At 39.0% G+C, this 19,850-nt stretch overlaps 1 protein-coding gene across 1 annotated transcript in view; it reads right to left on the bottom strand.

Moving 5' to 3' along the window:
- LOC142353733 (uncharacterized) overlaps positions 1-19,850 on the bottom strand; it is a 79,070-nt gene that overhangs the window by 20,709 nt on the left and 38,511 nt on the right. The window contains exons 4-6 of the mRNA XM_075406078.1: positions 18,613-19,220; positions 13,814-13,957; positions 8,465-8,578 (exon numbers count right to left, since the gene is read on the bottom strand). Of these exons, the coding sequence (XP_075262193.1) occupies positions 8,465-8,578; positions 13,814-13,957; positions 18,613-19,220 (866 nt within the window). The remainder of the gene's footprint in view (positions 1-8,464; positions 8,579-13,813; positions 13,958-18,612; positions 19,221-19,850) is intronic.

Below are 19,850 nucleotides of genomic sequence, written 5' to 3'. Positions count from 1 at the left end.
AGGTATTCGCGAGTCCATCTTTTCCAGATCATGTCGGCATATGCATGAGCCGTTTTGAATGATTTTCTCAAGTCATGACAGCGTTCACTGAATGGCATGAATGGTGCACTTTCGTTCTCTCGTCCTAGCAAGAAATGATTTGGTGTGAGTGCCGTCAAGTCAGGGTGGTCACTTACTGCTGTCAGGGGTCTGAGGCGTTGAGAGTTTGTTCCACAAGACACATTGTTGTGCTGAGTACCTCGTAGGTGAAACTTCGGTTCTCCAAGATTGCAACCATGTCTTTCTGGCAACTTTTAACCAGTCTTTCCCAGATACCATCAGAGTGTGGGGCTCCAGGTGGATTGAATTTCCAAACAATCTTTTTCTCAGCTAGGTCACTCTCAATCTTTGCTTTTTCCCACTCGTTCATGAATGCTTTCAACTCGTTGGCTGCTCCAACGAAATTTGTTCCGTTGTCGCTGATACTGGTACTTGGGTAGCCACGTCTAGCAATGAATCTTCGGCAGCTAGACATGACTCGGTGCAGCTAGACATGACTCGGTGTCCAATGAACGCGACTTTGATGAGCACTGCTCTCGTTGTTAGACAAGTGAAGAGGCAGCAACATCTTTTCAAGGTACGTCGTAGGAACTTCACTTCGATGGGTCCGAAGCAACCAACACCGGTATGGGTGAATGGGAACAAATGTTCATCAAGTCGTTCTCGGGGTAGGTCTGCCATCGGTGGGTGGATTGTGTTGGCGTTCCTGTGTCTGCATTTGATACATCCAGACTTGTTTTTTCTTAATGCATTTCGCAATCCGATGGTCCAGTACTCTTGTTGGAGCATGTTTCTCACGTACTCTGTGCCCTCGTGTAGGTTGTCACGTTGTGCTCTCTCCGGCAGAAGTTGTACGACGGGATGTTTTGCTGTCAACAATTTCAGATCTTTTGCATTGTGATCAAGATTTGAATGCTTCAGTCGAACTTTCAGTCTAATTGTTCCATCTACCTCTATGAAGGGTGACAGTTTGGCGATGTTCAATGTTTTGAAGATTTCTTTGCTGTTTCCTATCGACTTCGAAACATTCGGGAAGCTTTCGGTTTGAACACATTGAAATAAAATTTGTCATGCTAGGTGGATCTCTTCTGCTCTGAGATGTCCTTTCTGCTTCGTCCTGAACCTCATGCAGTAGGTAATGAAGTTTCTATTTCGGTTGAGACTACTATCGTCTCCAGTCAAGTTGGTCTAATTTAGTTTCAGTGGTAACAATACTGGTAGCTTGCTCAGCCTCAATTTCGTTCACTTGGCACCACGTCTTTGGCCACTTTTCTTCATCTGTCTTGAGCCACAACGGCCCGTTTAACCACCCGGACTCCTTGAATCGTTCAATGAACATTCCTCGGGTTCCGATGTCGGCAGGGTTTTCGACACCTTTGACGTGTCTCCATTGATCCATCGATGACTTTTCCGGTATTTCCGCAGCTCTGTTAGCAACAAACATTAGTTGTCTCTTGAGTAATAATTTGGCCGGCCCGATTTATGTGCCAGCTTCTTCATGAAATATCATATTGCCTCTGCCAGCAATTGACATGGCGACATCCGCATTTCAAATTGATGGGATAATTTTTTTGTGAAGAAGAAGTTTGTCCACTGACTGCAAGATATGATTTCGATTTAAAGGCATGTCTTTCGAAGACGTCGTGCGCACTACCCTCATCAAGCTGAGTCTTTGTTGTGTCTTTGAGAACCTCTTCTGCTACTATTGAGATTTCTGCATACTTGTTGGGATGTCTTTCTTGCTTTGACATTCTCATCAATCTTGGGGTGAGGTTTGCTGGAACAATATGTTTCAGTTTCCTCCGCAATGTTTCTTAACTGTTCTGTTTGGCAAAAGGGTACTTCAAACGACTCCCACTCTGAGAGTCTCTTCTGTTGATGAGCATAGTGCAGTTGAGATGGTTCGTTTACCCAATGAGTCTCATGCACCAGATCGTGTTTTTCGGCCATTTCAGAGATGAGTAGGTAGTAAATCTGCTCTTCGGTTAACTCAATTGTGTTCTCTGCTGGGTGAGCCTTACTCTGTGTAGAATCAATGTGTTCTTGAAAGCATTTCATGTGTTCGTCGAGTTCTTTAATTGCTTCATTAAGATAGTCTAGAAGCTTCTGTTTCCCTCTGAACAGCTTCCTGTTTTGGTTGGTAACAACTGTTTGTACCAGCTGAGTCTCATACTCCTGTCTCTGTTTGCCAAACAAAAGTGATTGCTTCTCTAGCTCCTGCAGCTTCTGTTAAAGTCACAATTTCCCAATCTCCTGATTTCTCCTTTTCTTGAACTGAAATTTCCTCTGATTGTAATCAGGGGTTAGTTTGTTGCTTTGACATTCTCATCAACCCTGTGGTGAGTTTTGCTGGAACAATATGTTTCAGTTTCCTCCACAATGTTTCTTAACTGTTCTGTTTGGCAAAAGGGTACTTCAAACCGCTCCCACTCTGAGAGTCTGTTCTGTTGATGAACATAGTGCAGTTGAGGTGGTTCGTTAACCCAATGAATCTCATGCACCATATCGTGTTTTTCGGCCATTTCAGAGATGAGTAGGTAGTAAATCTGCTCTTCGGTTAACTCAATTGTGTTCTCTGCTGGGTGAGCCTTGTTCTGCGTAGAATCAATGCGTTCTTGAAAGCATTTCATGTGTTCGTCGAGTTCCTTAATAGCTTCATTAAGATAGTCTAGAAGCTTCTGTTTCCCTCTGAACAGCTTCCTGTTTTGGTTGGTAACAACTGTTTGTACCAGCTGAGTCTCATACTCCTGTCTCTGTTTGCCAAACAAAAGTGATTGCTGCTCTAGCTCCTGCAGCTTCTGTTAAGGACACAATTTCCCAATTTCCTGATTTCTCCTTTTCTTGAACTGAAATTTCCTCTGATTGTAATCAGTGGTTAGTTTGTTGCTTTGATATTCTCATCAATCCTGTGGTGAGTTTTGCATGAACAATATGTTTCAGTTTCCTCCACAATGTTTCTTAACTGTTCTGTTTGGCAAAAAGGGTACTTCAAACCGCTCTCACTCTGAGAGTCTCTTCTGTTGATGAACATAGTGCAGTTGACGTGGTTCGTTAACCCAATCAGTCTCATGAACCAGATCGTGTTTTTCGGCCATTTCAGAGATGAGTAGGTAGTAAATCTGCTCTTCGGTCATCTCAATTGTGTTCTCTGCTGGGTGAGCCTTACTCTGTGTAGAATCAATGTGTTCTTGAAAGCATTTCATGTGTTCGTCGAGTTCTTTAATTGCTTCAGTAAGATAGTCTAGAAGCTTCTGTTTCCTTTTGAACAGCTGCCTGTTTTGGTTGGTAACAACTGTTTGTACCAGCTGAGTCTCATACTCCTGTCTCTGTTTGCCGAATAAAAGTGAATGCTGCTCTAGCTTCTGCAGCTTCTGTTAAGGACACAATTGACAAATCTAAATCTTCGGATTTCTCCTTTTCTGGAACTCAAATTTCCTCTGATTGTAGTTTGTTGCTTTGACATTCTCATCAATCTTGTGGTGAGTTTTGTTTGAACAATATGTTTCAGTTTCCTCCTCAATGTTTCTTAACTGTTTTTTAGGCAAAGGGGGTACTTCATACCGCTTCCACTATGAGATTCTTTTCTGTAGATGAACATAGTGCAGTTGTGGTTCGTTAACCCAAGGAGTCTCATGCACCAGATCGTGTTTTTCGGCCATTTCGGAGATGAGTGAGTAGTCCATCTGCTCTTCGGTTAACTCAATTGTGTTCTCTGCTGTGTGAGCCTTGTTCTGTGTAGAATCAATGTGTTCTTGAAAGCAATTCATGTGTTCGTCGAGTTCCTTAATAGCTTCATTAAGATAGTCTAGAAGCTTCTGTTTCCCTCTGAACAGCTTCCTGTTTTGGTTGGTAACAACTGTTTTTACCAGCTGAGTCTCATACTCCTGTCTCTGTTTGCCAAACAAAAGTGATTGTTGCTCTAGCTCCTGCAGCTTCCGTTAAGGACACAATTTCCCAATCTCCTGATTTCTCTTTTTCTTGAACTGAAATTTCCCTTGATTGTAATCAGGGGTTAGTTTGTTGCTTTGACATTCTCATCAATGCTGTGGTGAGTTTTGCTTGAACAATATGTTTCACTTTCCTCCATGTTTCTTAACTGTTCTGTTTGGCAAAAGGGTACTTCAAACCGCTCCCACTCTGAGAGTCTCTTCTGTTGATGAACATAGTGCAGTTGACGTGGTTCTTTAACCTAATCAGTCTCATGAACCAGATCGTGTTTTTCGGCCATTTCAGAGATGAGTAGGTAGTAAATCTGCTCTTCGGTCATCTCAATTGTGTTCTCTGCTGGGTGAGACTTGTTCTGTGTACAATCAATGTGTTCTTGAAAGCATTTCATGGGTTCGTCGAGTTCCTTAATTGCTTCAGTAATATAGTCTAGAAGCTTCTGTTTCCTTTTGAACAGCCTCCTGTTTTGGTTGGTAACAACTGTTTGTACCAGCTGAGTCCCATACTCCTGTCTCTGCTTGCCGAACAAAAGTGAATGCTGCTCTAGCTTCTGCAGCTTCTGTTAAGGACAAAATTGCCAAATCTAAATCTTCTGATTTCTCCTTTTCTGGAACTCAAATTTCCTCTGATTGTAGTTTGTTGCTTTGACATTCTCATCAATCCTGTGGTGAGTTTTGCTCGAACAATATGTTTCACTTTCCTCCACAATGTTTCTTAACTGTTTTGTTTGGCAAAAGGGTACTTCAAACCGCTCCCACTCTGAGAGTCTCTTCTGTTGATGAACATAGTGCAGTTGACGTGGTTCGTTAACCCAATAAGTCTCATGAACCAGATCTTGTTTTTCGGCCATTTCAGAGATGAGTAGGTAGTAAATCTGCTCTTCGGTCATCTCAATTGTGTTCTCTGCTGGGTGAGACTTGTTCTTTGTACAATCAATGTGTTCTTGAAAGCATTTCATGTGTTCGTCGAGTTCCTTAATTGCTTCAGTAATATAGTCTAGAAGCTTCTGTTTTCTTTTGAACAGCTTCCTGTTTTGGTTGGTAACAACTGTTTGTACCAGCTGAGTCCCATACTCCTGCCTCTGTTTGCCGAACAAAAATGAATGCTGCTCAAGCTTCTGCAGCTTCTGTTAAGGACACAATTGCCAAATCTAAATCTTCTGATTTCTCCTTTTCTGGAACTCAAATTTCCTCTGATTGTAGTTTGTTGCTTTGACATTCTCATCAATCTTGTGGTGAGTTTTGCTTGAACAATATGTTTCAGTTTCCTCCTCAATGTTTCTTAACTGTTCTTTTAGGCAAAGGGGTACTTCATACCGCTTCCACTCTGAGATTCTCTTCTGTATATGAACATAGTGCAGTTGTGGTTCGTTAACCCAAGGAGTCTCATGAACCAGATCGTGTTTTTCGGCCATTTCAGAGATGAGTAGGTAGTAAATCTGCTCTTCGGTCATCTCAATTGTGTTCTCTGCTGGGTGAGACTTGTTCTGTGTACAATCAATGTGTTCTTGAAAGCATTTCATAGGTTCGTCGAGTTCCTTAATTGCTTCAGTAATATAGTCTAGAAGCTTCTGTTTCCTTTTGAACAGCTTCCTGTTTTGGTTGGTAACAACTGTTTGTGACAGCTGAGTCTCAAACTACTGTCTCTGTTTGCCAAACGAGAGAAAATGCTGCTGTAGCTCGTTCAGCGCTTCTGATAAGGACACAATTTCCAAATCTCATGATTTCTCCTTTTCTGGAACTGAAATTTCCTCTGATTGTGATCTGGCGTTAGTTTGACTCAGTTTGCAAGTTCAGATTTGTCAGCTACCGCTAGCTCTCTACTGCTCTCAGACTCTGTTCTTAACCGCTTGCGTGATTCTGTAAGACTTGCCTTGAAACAAGTAATTTGAAGACGTTGCTCTTCTACTACTCCATGACTGACAATTGGAGCTACTGGAATTAGAGATTTCTCCCGCTTCAGTTCTCTACACTAGTAAGTTGCTGCATCATTTGACACTAGTGTGGTTCCTTTGTGGACATGTTTGTAGCCTACTGATCCACTGGGAACAGAGTTTTGTCCACTTTTTTCCAGCTGTACTGAAGTTGACAATGGACAGTTCAATAACTCATACTCCTTCACCTCCTTGTCAATGATTTTCTGAAGCTCTGCAATTGTTTTCCCTGATTTTTCAGATGTTTTATACATTTTTGTCAATTATCAACACTTCGTTGTTTGCCCTAGAACCTTTGAGAACTTCCACTTGCTTTACTGCATAGTTGATACATTCTTGTCTTTTTTCAATTTCAAGACTGAGTTCAATCTGAAGAGTCGATATCTCTTCCTCTAGTCAAACAGACAACTGCGCCATTTGCCGTTTTGTCTTATCTTATGCCGTTCTCACTACTTTGTAATTTTTATTGTTTCTCTCAATGTTTTCGCTGTGTACAAAATTTCGTTCCCAACTTGTAAAAATTTTCAGTTTTGACCAATTTTGAGTTTTGACAAATTCTAAGTTTTTTCAGTTTCAAAGGCTATTTCTTGCTGTCTGACGGCTCTTGTAGCTGATTTGGAGTGGCGGCAATAAAAAGTATGAAAAGTGATGCTAGCATTACAACTTACATTAGGCGGATAAAGCGTTGAGAGGGTTCACGAAATGGGGGGTCTAAGCCGTGAGGAGAAGAAGAGGAAGAGGAGGAAGAAGAGGAGGAACAGGAGGAAGAGGAGGAAGAAGAGGAAGAGGAGGAAGAGGAAGGAGGAGGAGGAGGAGGAGGAGGAGGAAGGAGGAGGAGGAGGAGGAGGAGGAGGAGGAGGAGGAGGAGGAGGAGGAGGAGGAGGAGGAGGAGGAGGAGGAGGAGGAGGAGGAGGAGGAGGAGGCGGCGGCGGCGGCGGCGGCGGCGGCGGCGGAGGAGGAGGAGGAGGAGGAGGGGGGGAGGAGGAGGGGGGAGGAGGAGGAGGGGGGGGGAGGGGGAGGAGGAGGAGGAGGAGGAGGAGGAGGAGGAGGAGGAGGAGGAGGAGGAGGAGGAGGAGGAGGAGGAGGAGGAGGAGGAGGAGGAGGAGGAGGAGGAGGAGGAGGAGGAGGAGGAGGAGGAGGAGGAGGAGGAGGAGGAGGAGGAGGAGGAGGAGGAGGAGGAGGAGGAGGAGGAGGAGGAGGAGGAGGAGGAGGAGGAGGAGGAGGAGGAGGAGGAGGAGGAGGAGGAGGAGGAGGAGGAGGAGGAGGAGGAGGAGGAGGAGGAGGAGGAGGAGCCCTTCACACCATAAAGTTATCTCCTCAAAACCGTTTCAGTGAATCGCATACTTAGAGGCCTTGGGGCTTTACCTGCATATCCCGTTTTTGAGGACGAAAAGTTAAAAGCGTCAGACGGCAATTCGGTCACGCAAAACAGCTGTTATGAGAAAGACTGCAGGAGTAATATGATTGCAACGCTTCGTTTGAGAGCAATCAATGATTTCAATGCTTGCATATGCTTTCTTAGAAGATATGGGTGCTTGTGAAGTTGCGTTTTGCTTAGTTGTATAGGTGGTCTATAACAATTAGAAACGTAACCGACTAACGTCGGGAGCATTGCTCTGAAACGATCGGCGAGCTGTTGGCTTCTGTGTGGCTTATGCATGGTAGCAAGCAATAGTGCGTGCATTAGAGGAGGGGCGAGCGGAGTGGGGGTCTAAGGAAGGCGGGCGGGGGGAGCGATGGGGGTTTCGTAGGGCTGGACCGGCGTCCAAAAGTGGAGACAAGGGGAGTGCGAGGGGGGGGGGGGGGGGAAGGAGCAACAGTGGAGGGGGGCAACAGCTCATTATCAGGCTTCGATTAATCTGGGCTTTACTTCGCTGCCTTCGCGAAATCGGACATGCAAAAGTAGTTCTTCAAATATTACTTAGAACTTGGTTCCAACTGGCTTAAAAATTTTGAAAGAATACGCGTTCCAAAGGCGACAGCATGAAAAGGATTCATGCACATTTCGGGCACACCAGCGCAACAACAATAACTATAGAAAGCACTATCGTTTTGGCAAAATTACACAATCATAAATACTGACATAACCAACGAACAAACGTCGGGCTAATTGCTTCCAAACGACTGGCGAGGAATTGGCTTTCGTAGGCAATAGCCGAAACTTACCGAGTCCATCTTCAGTGGGTGGGGGCATGAAAAGGGGGTCAAAAGTGTCTCATAGTTTCTGTGAATACCCCACTAAGCTTCTTAGAGAGCTGCTTAGCTGAGCAGTTTATACTGTTTCCCCAAGTCAAAAAATTGTTAATCAGACCAAAAATTGGTATTTTAAAACATTCATGAAAGACCAGCAGGACTAAAGTAGTTGCTAAAAACTTTGTTTGAGAGCAGTTAATAATCTCGTCGTTTTCCAAAATTAGCGAACTTCAATCCAGAAACGCTGTTTTATATGGTCAAACTCAATCAATTAGAAAATATCAGCGCAGAATTTACATGGACCATCAAAAAGAAACGACTGCATATGATTACTGAAAGGGACTGGTGACTGACCTCTTCAAAAGCTGCCCTGAATTCTCCTCCAGGTGTGAGGCCAGTCTTCTGCTGTATCTTGAGAGACACAAACAGCAACAGACTGTTCAACAGCCCAACCATTGTACTCCCATGCTAAAACAAACACGTCTCACCTACTGCTTCACAGTAATCATTATGTGCATTTTATGTGCTTAACTTGCAACTGTTCAATAATACTGAAGATCATCTGTCATAATTTATCCGGCAAATTGCCTGAAAAATAGCCACCGTTGACCCCACTGACCGACAGTCTATTTTTTCAAAATAGCAAAGTGTTCCAGTTTGTCTCTTAGTTTCATTAGATTTGACAGATAAGGTGAATTCAGCCTCTAAATTGAAAGGTCATTATACCACTACAAGTTGGCAGTAGACTCCAACGAACTCTGATGTCTTAATGCACTAAGTCAAGTCATTAAACATTGTCTTAGTCTTAAACATTGTTCATTTATCCCGTTGAACATATTTGCGCAAATTCTGCTGACCGAATTCAAAATTGCATTCAGGTGAAACAATGAGTGAAATAAATCAAAGAAAACATAGCCACTCACAAATTTCAAGAAAAGCCACTCACACCATAAAATTGTTTCCTCAAAACAGTTTCGGTGAGTGTCTGAGTCTTATAAACTATTAATTACCCCATGATGAAATAAATAAATACAACTTCAAGTAATTAACATAACCAACTAAACGTCGGAAGAATTGCTCTTGAACGACTAGTGGGAGCTCTAATCAATTGCAGCCTGCTTCAATCGGGGGGGGGGGGGGAGGGGTAGCCTAAATGGGACTAAGAAGTTCTATAGTGGGCTTCAAATAACCATACTAGAGGTTAACATATACCACTATTAAGATTTAAAGTAAAAAAATGACACCAGTTTCGGCGCACTTTTTATTTGACTTTTAGTATTAAATTGCCGCCAATTGAGTTCAGCTGCTTGAAATTGTGATTGAGAGAGAATTTTAGATCACGCGAAATGCAAAAAGTCAAGGGCGTAAAAGTCACTCGAAAAGTCAAAACCGTCAAGCGAAAATTTTGCATAAAAAAAAAGACACACACGTTTACAATAATTGCTATGAACTGCGTTCAAGAGCAATTAAACAACACATGAATGAAATTTAGAACCCTTAGTTAACAAAATTAGAGAAAAAAACAGCGCAAAAAGAAGTCAAATAGCCACACTTAAAAAATTTTAATTCTAAAATCTAAAAAAAACTGTCCAAGCCAACTTCTCACTTCATTTTCAAGGAAGTTTAAAGAAATTAGCGCCCAAAACTTTTTTTACTACTCCAACATGCCTAATTTCCCTACTCTAATTTGACTTCTCATTAAATAAAAGGTCAGAAAAAGTGTGACAGAGCTCTAAAAAGTTTTCTGAAGAATTTCGCAAAAGAAGTCCAATATTGACCACGGTCACTAACGTAATGACCGTCTGCAAAATCATACTAATCAGTTCGAAACAGTTGAAGGAAATTTAACAATGGATAAGTAGCTGACAAAAACGAAATAATTTGCTTTACAAGTTCCGACTCCAAAATATATACTGGCAAGATTTTTCGATACAGTTAGTTTTCAGTCTTTGAACGACTTGAAATTGACAACAGAAAAACAAAAATAATACAGAGAAAACAGAGGAAAGGAGAAGGAATGAAGAACAAAGTCAAGAAACAATTATCTCTACAAAGATCTGGACCAAAATCTGGACCACAAAAGGCTAAGATGCTATATCCCAACCATTTTTAGAGAATCAAGTTTGTTACTTATAACCATTCGAAACACGGCAGAAACACATTAAACAATAAAAAGCAAAAAAAACATCATGGAAATCGGCCAAGAACTCAGAACTCCCAAAACCGCAGAACTCCCAAGTAAAATAAATTTGAAGATTAAAAAAGTGCTACAAGTCGAACGTGGCAAAATTGAAAAAATGGCATGTAGAAGTGTATTATTCGTAAGATTCAATCATACTCTTAGATAAAAAGAAGTGCACATAGAAAAATCTTTCTCTAAAAATCCAAGACCAAAAAATGCTCAAGCAAAAATATGCAAGCAATAAGGTTCAAAATCCTGTCCAATTTCGAAAAAAAAATGAAAAAGCCAAGAAATTAACAAGTTGCAACAAAATAACTAATTTTTCAAACAAAGCTGTTAACAATTGGGAACTATCTTAATGCAACAGGCGTCTTGTTAATCACCAAAAAAACAAAAAGACAAATCAAAGGTCGAAAAGGCAAAGAAACGGCCTGAAAATCAGCAAAACAGTTGAAGAATGCCAAAATGAGCTAAAATATAGCATAAATTACCAGATTCTTTCAAACCACTATCAAATCAAGCCTAAAAATACTACCACATAACGCAAAAATATATCGTATAAAACCACTACGATAAAAAATGAAAGCTGCTTTAACAATACGTCTAGCACCCAGACAACTCCATTTTTGAATGCGTTTCATTTCCTGCTTTAAAACTCAACCCAGTAAAATTAATTAAAAACATTGCAGGAAGAACTCCGGAAACAACTCAAAGAGTAGTAACAAACTATACCTTCAGAGAACAAGCACTCACTGCAGCCACTCACTTTAACAAGAACTGATGAAAGTCAAATAATAAACATAACCGACTAAACGTCGGACGAATTGCTCTCGAACGACTAGTGGGAGCTCTAATCAATTGCAGCCTGCTTCAGTCGGGGGGGGGGGGGGCTAAATGGGACTAAGAAGTTCAATAGTGGGCTTCAAATAAACACATTAGAGGTTAACATACCACTATTAAGATTTAAAGTGAAAAACAGCACAAGTTTCGGCGCACATTTCATTAGACTTTTGGTATTAAATTGTCGCCAATTGAGTAAAGCCGCTTGAAATTGTGATTGAGAGACAATTTTAGATCACGCGAAACGCAAAAAGTCAAGGGCGTAAAAGTCACTCGAAAAGTCAAAATTGTCAAGCGAAAATTTTGCACAAAAAAGACACACACGTTTACAATAATTGCTATGAACTTCGTTGAAGAACATAGCTTCAAAAAATAACTGAAATAAAAAATAAAAACAATTAGGTCTTTACAGAAAACAAGATCAAATAGAACCAAAAACCTTTTCCTTGCAAATAAAGCAGAAATAATATGCTCAACGAACAAAAGGCAAGCCGTAACAGTCGTATGTTTTAGATGGTTTATGTTGAACTCACCGCAGACGACCGATAAGCAACCTTCCTCAAAAACCAGCACGCCCAATTGAATCTAAATACTTTTTCATTTTTCTTTTGATGAACTGCAATAAATTGATGAGATACAAAGTTTCCGTCATATTTCATAGTTTTTAACAAGTTTAGTGAAGAAAAATGATTCAAAATATCAAAACTAAAACTGTAATCTCTTCTTTAAAAAACTTCATTAAGAAATAAGCATCACTTTAATTGCATATGAATTCAAAAACAAAACTAGGGCCAAAAAACGCTAACATGAGCAAATTAGCCCAAAAACCCCCCAAATCACATAAAACTTATATTAAATCACATAAAACTTATACTAACTTATATTAACTATATATAAAAAGTAAAAACTATTAAACCGAGCCTGAAGAAAAGACTATATATAAATCAAACCTCGGCCAAATATAGTTAAATCCAAAAAAGACGCCGCAAGTGCCTAGAAAACTCAACATAAAACTCATATTAATTACCAGAAAAAAAACATACCCGGCAGATTGCCGGAAAATAGCCGCCGTTGATTCCAATAAGCATGATTGGGATTGCAATAACAAAAGATATTGAAAAAAAAAGGTTTTTGTACAAAAACATTTTTTTAAGTCCGATTTATTTTGATGGCATTTCGTAGTTGAACATACTTCTGTTTCTTAGAGAGAGGCTACAGGGGCTACTATCAATAACAATAAGCATTAGAGATGGTAAGTAAGACTTATAGAAACGACGTTCAAATAGCGGTCATCTAAAATTGGGCTTTATGAGTTTATCCCGTTTCTATTTCTGATTTCAATTTTTATACTGACTCTGTTCATTTTGAATTGCTTTGCTGAGCAACTGATGTTCAAATTCACTTTTAGCAGAATGAGAGAAGAGAGAAACTAGCCTAGAGAAGTCAAAAAGATTTCACGCAAAATGTTGAAAAGGCGGCAAAATTAGGTAAAGCGAAACATTTTTTTATTCGATGAAGTAAAAAAAATAGGAGCGCTATAATAGCCGGCTGAGAAGATGAGGGCGGCTATTAAAAACACTATCAAACCGAGCTTGAAATTAAGACTATACGCCAATTCCAACATCGATCAAAAAGTAGTTAAATCCGAAGCAGATGCCGCACGTGCCTAGAAATTGTCCAAAAATTTAACTCGCTTATAGACAATTTATTTCGCCTCAATTTCCAGCCCTTTCGAAATATCGGTATGAATAAAGAGAAACTTTTTTCGCGGGGCGTAGGATGTTACGCTAAAGCTCGATTAAGCGAAGCCAATTTTGATAGCCAATAGGCAAATATTTTCAACTAACATTTTGTGGAGATTAGGCGAAAGCCAATGAAATCACAGACGGTACTTAAAAATCCAATTCACTCTATCAGATACGCAACTATCCCTGATAATTGTCTTTCCAAGAAAATAAGTTACTAAAGAGAAGTATACTATTTTTTTGAACTAATAAATCATTTTTACAACCCTCAGAAAAATCCTGAATAAGAGTTTTGGCAACCGTTATAAGTGAAAGAGTGGAGAACATGACATTTTTTAAAAAAATTCTAAATAATTGAAAGGCTGCGGAAAACCAAGAAAAACTTAACTAAACTGAAATACTGCTCAATATTAATGAAGCCTTTGCCTGTTTTTGTCAGCTATTCTCATGTACTGACAGTGTTTAGAGACAATTGAGTACTTTATAGCGTCAAGTGGATTTTGAAGTACGAAGTACCGTCTACGTTCACTTGGCTTTCGCCTAATTTCCACTAAATGTTAGCATAATATTTTCTAATGGCTACAAAAATTAGCCTCACCTAATCGAGCTTTTGCCTAATATCCCATCCTCCGTTTTCAATCCACTCTTCAATTTTGCACTCAAGCCACTGCAAGACACTTTCCACGCGTTTCATTTCTTACTTCAAAATTCACTCCAATGAAATAGATTAAAGGACACTTATCCAACTCCTCTCCGAATCGTGAAAAAAGACAGCGTACCAACTCAATTCAAATTGCTCGAATTTAAAAAAAAATTACGATGAGATCAATAATAGCCTCGATTTCGCTTCGCGGCTATTAATTACTAAAAACAAACTCCGGTGTGTTCAATCATAGCCATGACGATGTCATCAATGGCCAATGTACTGCAATTTACCTTCTGTATACTGAGTCTGACATTCTGGTAGGAGAGTGGATTTGGGGTGGAGAGGCGGATTTCGAGGTCCTCCCGCAGCATTATATCCTTCCTAGCTGGACACAGTTCCACCACCACATCACGAGGAGAAGTCGAGCGTATTATCTGTTCAGAAAGAAAACAATTTAGAACTGACTTAAGTTTTGCAGCACTTTGTTTGAAAGAAAAGACGACGAACTACCTTTCAAAAATCGCCCAAAATTTGTCAAATCTGTAAGAACAATGCAGAAGATTTCATTCATAAGGCAAAATCCTGACAGAATTAGCAATATTCAAACATAAACCGACCAACCTCGGACAAATTGCTCTCGAACGACTGGGGAGACAAACAATTTAGTAGCGGGCATAAGTTAGAGAAACTTTTGATTCAAAACAATTGACTAGGGAGAAACCTCCTCAATTAAATTCGCGGACATTTTCCACTAAGCTACACGGGCTATGTTTGGTCATATCACAATCGGTTTTATTTTAGCAACAAACTTAACTTCTGAATGTTAAAGAGAAGTTCAAAAAGTAAAATAATAAATCCAAAAATCCAAAAAGTGAAGCTTAAAAAAGTCGCGAGAAGTAAAATCGAAAGAGTGTTCAAGAAAATAGTCAAAGAAAAACTTTACCTTAAAAGACACACACTTTACAATAATTGCTTCAAACTTCGATCACGAGCAATTAAACATTGATAGAATGATAAACCATTATCTCCCCGGATCAACTCGTTGAGTCAATTAAGTATCTTCCCTGCCATTCTAAAAATCCATGTCAGCCTAATTGGTAAACTCTTTCAACAAGACTGTTTAAACTTGCACGGCTTTCTAGAATCCATTAACACAAAAAAACCAAAAAGGAACATAGCTGGCATATTGCCACAAAATAGCTGCGATAGCTTCGTGGACTTGCAGCCTCAAAAATATAAATAAAACATCTAAGAACTAAGGTCGGAAGAATTGCTCTCGAACGACTAGTGACAGCTCTCATTCTAATCAATTGCAGCCTGCTTGAGTCAAGGGGAGGGGTGTAGCCTGATTGAGTCTAAAAAATCACTAGAGGGCTTCAAATAACCTCATTAGAGGTTAATATATAGCACTATTAAGATTTAAAGTGATAAAATGGCACCCGTTTTGGTGCACTTATCATTTGACTTTTAGTATTAAATAGCTGCCAATTGAGTTAAGCTGTTTGAAGAGAGAACTTTCGATCACGCAAAAGTCAAGGGCCTAAAAAGTCACTCGAAAAATTAAAAAAACGGTCAGGAAAAAAATTGCAAAAAATATAGCGGGTAGAATGTAGAATAGCATAGAATGTAGAACAAGAATATGAAAAATATGAAAAAAGAAATAAAAGCAACATAGTGAGACAAAAATCCATTCTTAGTGAGAAATATGGGTAGCTAGTTGGGGGTACATTACAAACAAAGCTACTTATAAGGTCCAATGTTCGAAAATAGAAGTCAGCGTTCTAAAACAGAAGCCAATGTTCGAAAACAAAAGTGAAATTTCAAGGCAAGACTTCAGCTTTAAAAAATTTGTAGAATCTCAATACTCCTCTTCCGGTCGTAAAAAGACATACGCGTTTAAAACAATTGCTGCTCTTTGCGAGCAATTAAAAATGAGACCAAAGATGAGAGAAACTGCTATTATGACATTCTTCACGGAAAATGCATAACCTATGTGTTGTTTCTATTAGGTGTCCTCGAATAACTTTCATTTAGAGAGATATGTACTAACTTGAATAGATCTTCAATTTAATTAACAAAAATCTTTTTGAAGTCATCTTCGAGAGTGCGGCAAGTCGCTTGTGACCAAAAAACTTAATCACACCAATGAACATAACTTGCACCAACAGGAGTGAAAATGACGTCACGCAATCAATTTAGAGAAAATTAGATGAAATAAAAAGCGGAATTGAGTGTGGTGACATATGATATTGACAAACAAATAAAAAAACAGTTTCTGGATGACATCGTATCTGGTTTTCTTATGCATGCTGCACATGTCAATGCTGAAGTTTTCATTAGGAAAGCGATTAAAGTTTTATCAAGTTATTTAAACTTTAGTGAGGCGACGCGTGATTGTTTCAGTGTAAAAACGATGCATTTTGGTGCAAAGACCTTTTTATTTGGTGAATTCGGAAGCTTTGAGTGGCAGCGGTAGGCGAACTGAAGCTTTCAAAGTTTCCAGACAAAAACCGCCATTTTACGAAAATTAAATATTTTTATACTGAAAAAAATCATTCTTGGCTCACTAAAGTTCAGTAACATTTGATAAAACTTTAATCTATGTCGTAATGAAAATTTCAGCCTTAACAAATTGCAGCCAGTAAAATAATGCTAATTACAATGTCATCCAGAATGCATACTGAAATGGTAAGCACAGTTTATTCTTAGAGCAAAAAACAAATCCCCGTTACGAAAATAGCTGCAATCTTGACTTCTATTTTATTTAATTTTAGAAAAATAACTGGTAATGTTGAAAAATAGCGGCAACTTTTAAAATGAATAATTTTCAAAATTGATCAATTCAAAAACTTTCCCAGGCTAGAATTTTCAGAAAATAGCCGGTCTCCAGAGTTCAGATACTTGCCATCAACTCTGCGATATAAAAGACATATCAGCAAAAAAAATTTAAAAAGCAATGGAATCCTTTAATAGTTAGCTCCAAGCGATGTCATAGGAAAAGCATAAGAGTCCTTCATTCAGAAATAGCAGTCGTAAATAACGTAAAACTAAACCCCGCGAAATCTCAGAATAGTATAATAATAAACGAATTCAAAAGCAAAAAATCTAAGAAAAGGGCGAAACCGTGAATTTCATAGAACTCAAAGAATAGGCAAAAAAACCAAAAATGATGGATACCACATATCGTAAAAAAATACCAGAAACGAGAAGCCTGCAATTTTCACAACTTTGAAAATTGAAAAATTAAAGTAGAACAAACGCACTTCATTATTTGACCCTGGATGTTTAATAAAAACTATTTAGCTATTATTCTGTCAATATAAAACAATAAAACTTCGAAACATTGAAATGTTTTTCCGAAAACAACAAATTATTGTTTAAAATTCACCAATTAGGCAAATTTTTGTATGAATTTCAAACACTTAACCCCAAAAATTACAAATACAATGGAATATTAACCCCTGGCGGTTCCGATAAAGGCTTATTCTCGCACATCAAACCAAAATCAGAAAAATGGTTTTGTAAGTAAAAAAATACACACGCTTAAAAGAGAGAAAAGCAAACGTTAATTTAATAAAAAAAGATCGAAATTAAAATAAAAGCAAAAAATAAATACAAAAATTGAGAAATTGAGACAATTTTGCCCTTCCAACGCATTATGGAGCTCAGAGATACTTTGCAATGAATTGTAGAGGTTTCTGAAGCCACAATTGAAAATTATTTTTTATGACAACCTACTAAGCAAAAAAGAACGAGCCAAATGGACAAAAAGGTGCTGCTCTATGTACCATTCAGTCGAAAAAATATTTGAAGTCAAAAAGTCAATCATTTAACCCAGATCATGAGAAAAACACTTCTCTCGCTTGGAAAAAATAGTTCAAATAGCAATTATCAATTTCTTTTTTAGGTCAAAACGCCGCCTGAACTAATAGTACTTCCTGTGACAAAACTTAAACATTATCGACTAACGTCGGGCGAATTGCTTTCAAACAACCGGCGAGCGGTTGGCTTCGTCAGTAGCTGGCAACGGTTTAGTGAGGCCATCTTTAGCTTGATTCGACTCGGCAACTTTTAGATTTCTAGCCTTGTTAGTAAATAAATCAAGTAAAAAGCTGATTTTAGAAATTTGCGAAAATCTTGCAAAATTTAAAAAAAGCTTCCAGATTTCACAGTGAAAATGTTCAACACTATTTTGTGTCTCTTGAGTTATCTCAAGTAACCCATCTGCAAGACTTGAAAAAAAAGGACAAAAAAATTCAAACATTTTGAAAACAATTGCAAATTTTAAAATCTTGCTGAAATTCAAAATATTAATTTCTTCAAAATCACTTCATTGTCTCGAGAGAGTATCCAGTATCCATATTTGAAGCCTTAAATAGTTTCACTGGCTCAAAGATCCATAAACCTGGAACATGATACTGTTTTCCGAAAATTTGAAAATTAAATTTTATCAAAAAAAAAATGGTCAAGCTGGGATCATTAAAATATTTATAAGCATTGCATTAACTCTAGAAACAATGCGACCGCTTACCTGCAAGCATTGAAGCAGGTCCCTAAGAACCTGGTGCCGGAAAAAAAATGATAAACATTCAAAATGATTAAAAACTTGAAATTGCAAAAATTTTTAAAAATTGCCGATATTAAAATTTTGAAAAACATTCCATTGTGGGCAACAGTGGAGTGGGGGGGCAACAGCGCGGTGGGGGGGGGGGGTTGGCGGCAAAAGTAGGGGGGTCAACAATGGGGGAGTCTTCAGCCTCTAAGAACCGCCCTCCACACCATAAGTATAAGTCTCCAAAACAGTTTGAGCTGAAACAGAGCTGAGAGGCTCTAAGGACACTTAATGCCCGCTGGGCGCTACCTATTTATCCCGTTTTTGAGAACGAAAAGTCGAAAGCGTCAGACGAAAAATCGGTCCAGCGAAAAATCGCATTAAGAAAAAAAACCACAGGACTAATATAATTGCTACAAACTTCGTTTGAGAGCAATTAAAAAACAAGATAGGCCGATAACAGTAAGAACATTTATACGTAAAAACACTCACCGTTCACGTCATGTGTGAAAAGGGCAAATGAAATTGATTGGTTACCTTGCGGACATCCTCTTGACTCTCTTTACTGAAGTGGGCAGTTCCCACGAGATACACTCTGGCACCATTCTCACCCTCCAGCACGTGAATAGTCTCGGGCAACTTGTTCAGATCGAACAGTCCACTCAGGGCAATTTCACTAGCTCCTTGCTCTTGATCATCTGTGACATTGGATTCTCTCGGAAGCTCGTCGACGTCCGAATTTTCGGAGATCCTTACATTGAGGCTCGAGTGGTCACCTTCCAATCTTGAATGGTTTACAATATTATTTTCGGCACTCAAAATCTGGTCACTCATTTCTTCACATTCAAGAAGTACCTCAGAAGTTGGTCGATCAACGCTGACTGAAGTCAAATCACCAAAAATCGAATCAAAATCTGCAAGTAAAGCCTGTCTGATCTCAGTTTGTTCTTCTGTTAAGGGAGTTTTAAGAGTGAGTGTGTTGTACTGGCTGCTATTCTCGGATGAAATGCTGTTAAGGGGGAGATTTCCAGGTATTAGTCCCAACAATTCTCCGTTTGAAGGATAATTGTCCAAGGACTCTGACGTGTAGAGATTTTGTTTAGAAGAAGTCAGCTCACTGTAACTTCTGACACCTTTCACTCTACCTGCAAAATTACATCCAATGTCACCCTCTATGTAGAACGCAATTCCACTATCTTTTCATTAAAGCAGTATATGCATTCTCTACACAGTCTCGTTATATATGCTATTCAAGACGAATCTTCTGTAATTCGATATCAAGCAAATTGTAAAGGGCGAGGGGAGGGGGTAACTAGACCCTAAAAAATAATGTATCCGGGAGTATCTACTATCTAATTTTTTTTTATTTATTTGGGGCTTTAATGATTAAATAGAATAAATTAGAATGAACAATTAGCAACAGAAACTTTTTCTATCCATGCCTGATTAATGATTTACCGAGGCCTTTTAGCGCCATTTCACGCCAAGTGCGTCTCGCTTTGTCAAATAGCGAAATTTCCGAACACATTTGAAGCAAAATGGAATCTTTACCGAAATTCAAAACATAGCCGGCAGATTGCCGGAAAATAGTCGCCGTTGACGCACATGGGGATTGAAACGGAAACGGAAAAAATTAAAGAGAAAGAAATTGACAGTATGTTTCTAAGTGTCAAAGTGTCTTATTTGGTGCGCAAATTCTGCATTTCGGTAAGAATCTAAAATAACCATAAATTCAGATTCTAACCTGAACGCTGTTAACCATAAAACTAATAACA

This window comes from Convolutriloba macropyga, chromosome 14 (assembly GCF_964194025.1).
Source record: "Convolutriloba macropyga chromosome 14, txConMacr16.3, whole genome shotgun sequence".
NCBI classification, from domain to species: domain Eukaryota; kingdom Metazoa; phylum Xenacoelomorpha; order Acoela; family Convolutidae; genus Convolutriloba; species Convolutriloba macropyga.
This window is presented reverse-complemented; position numbering and strand designations above follow the sequence as displayed.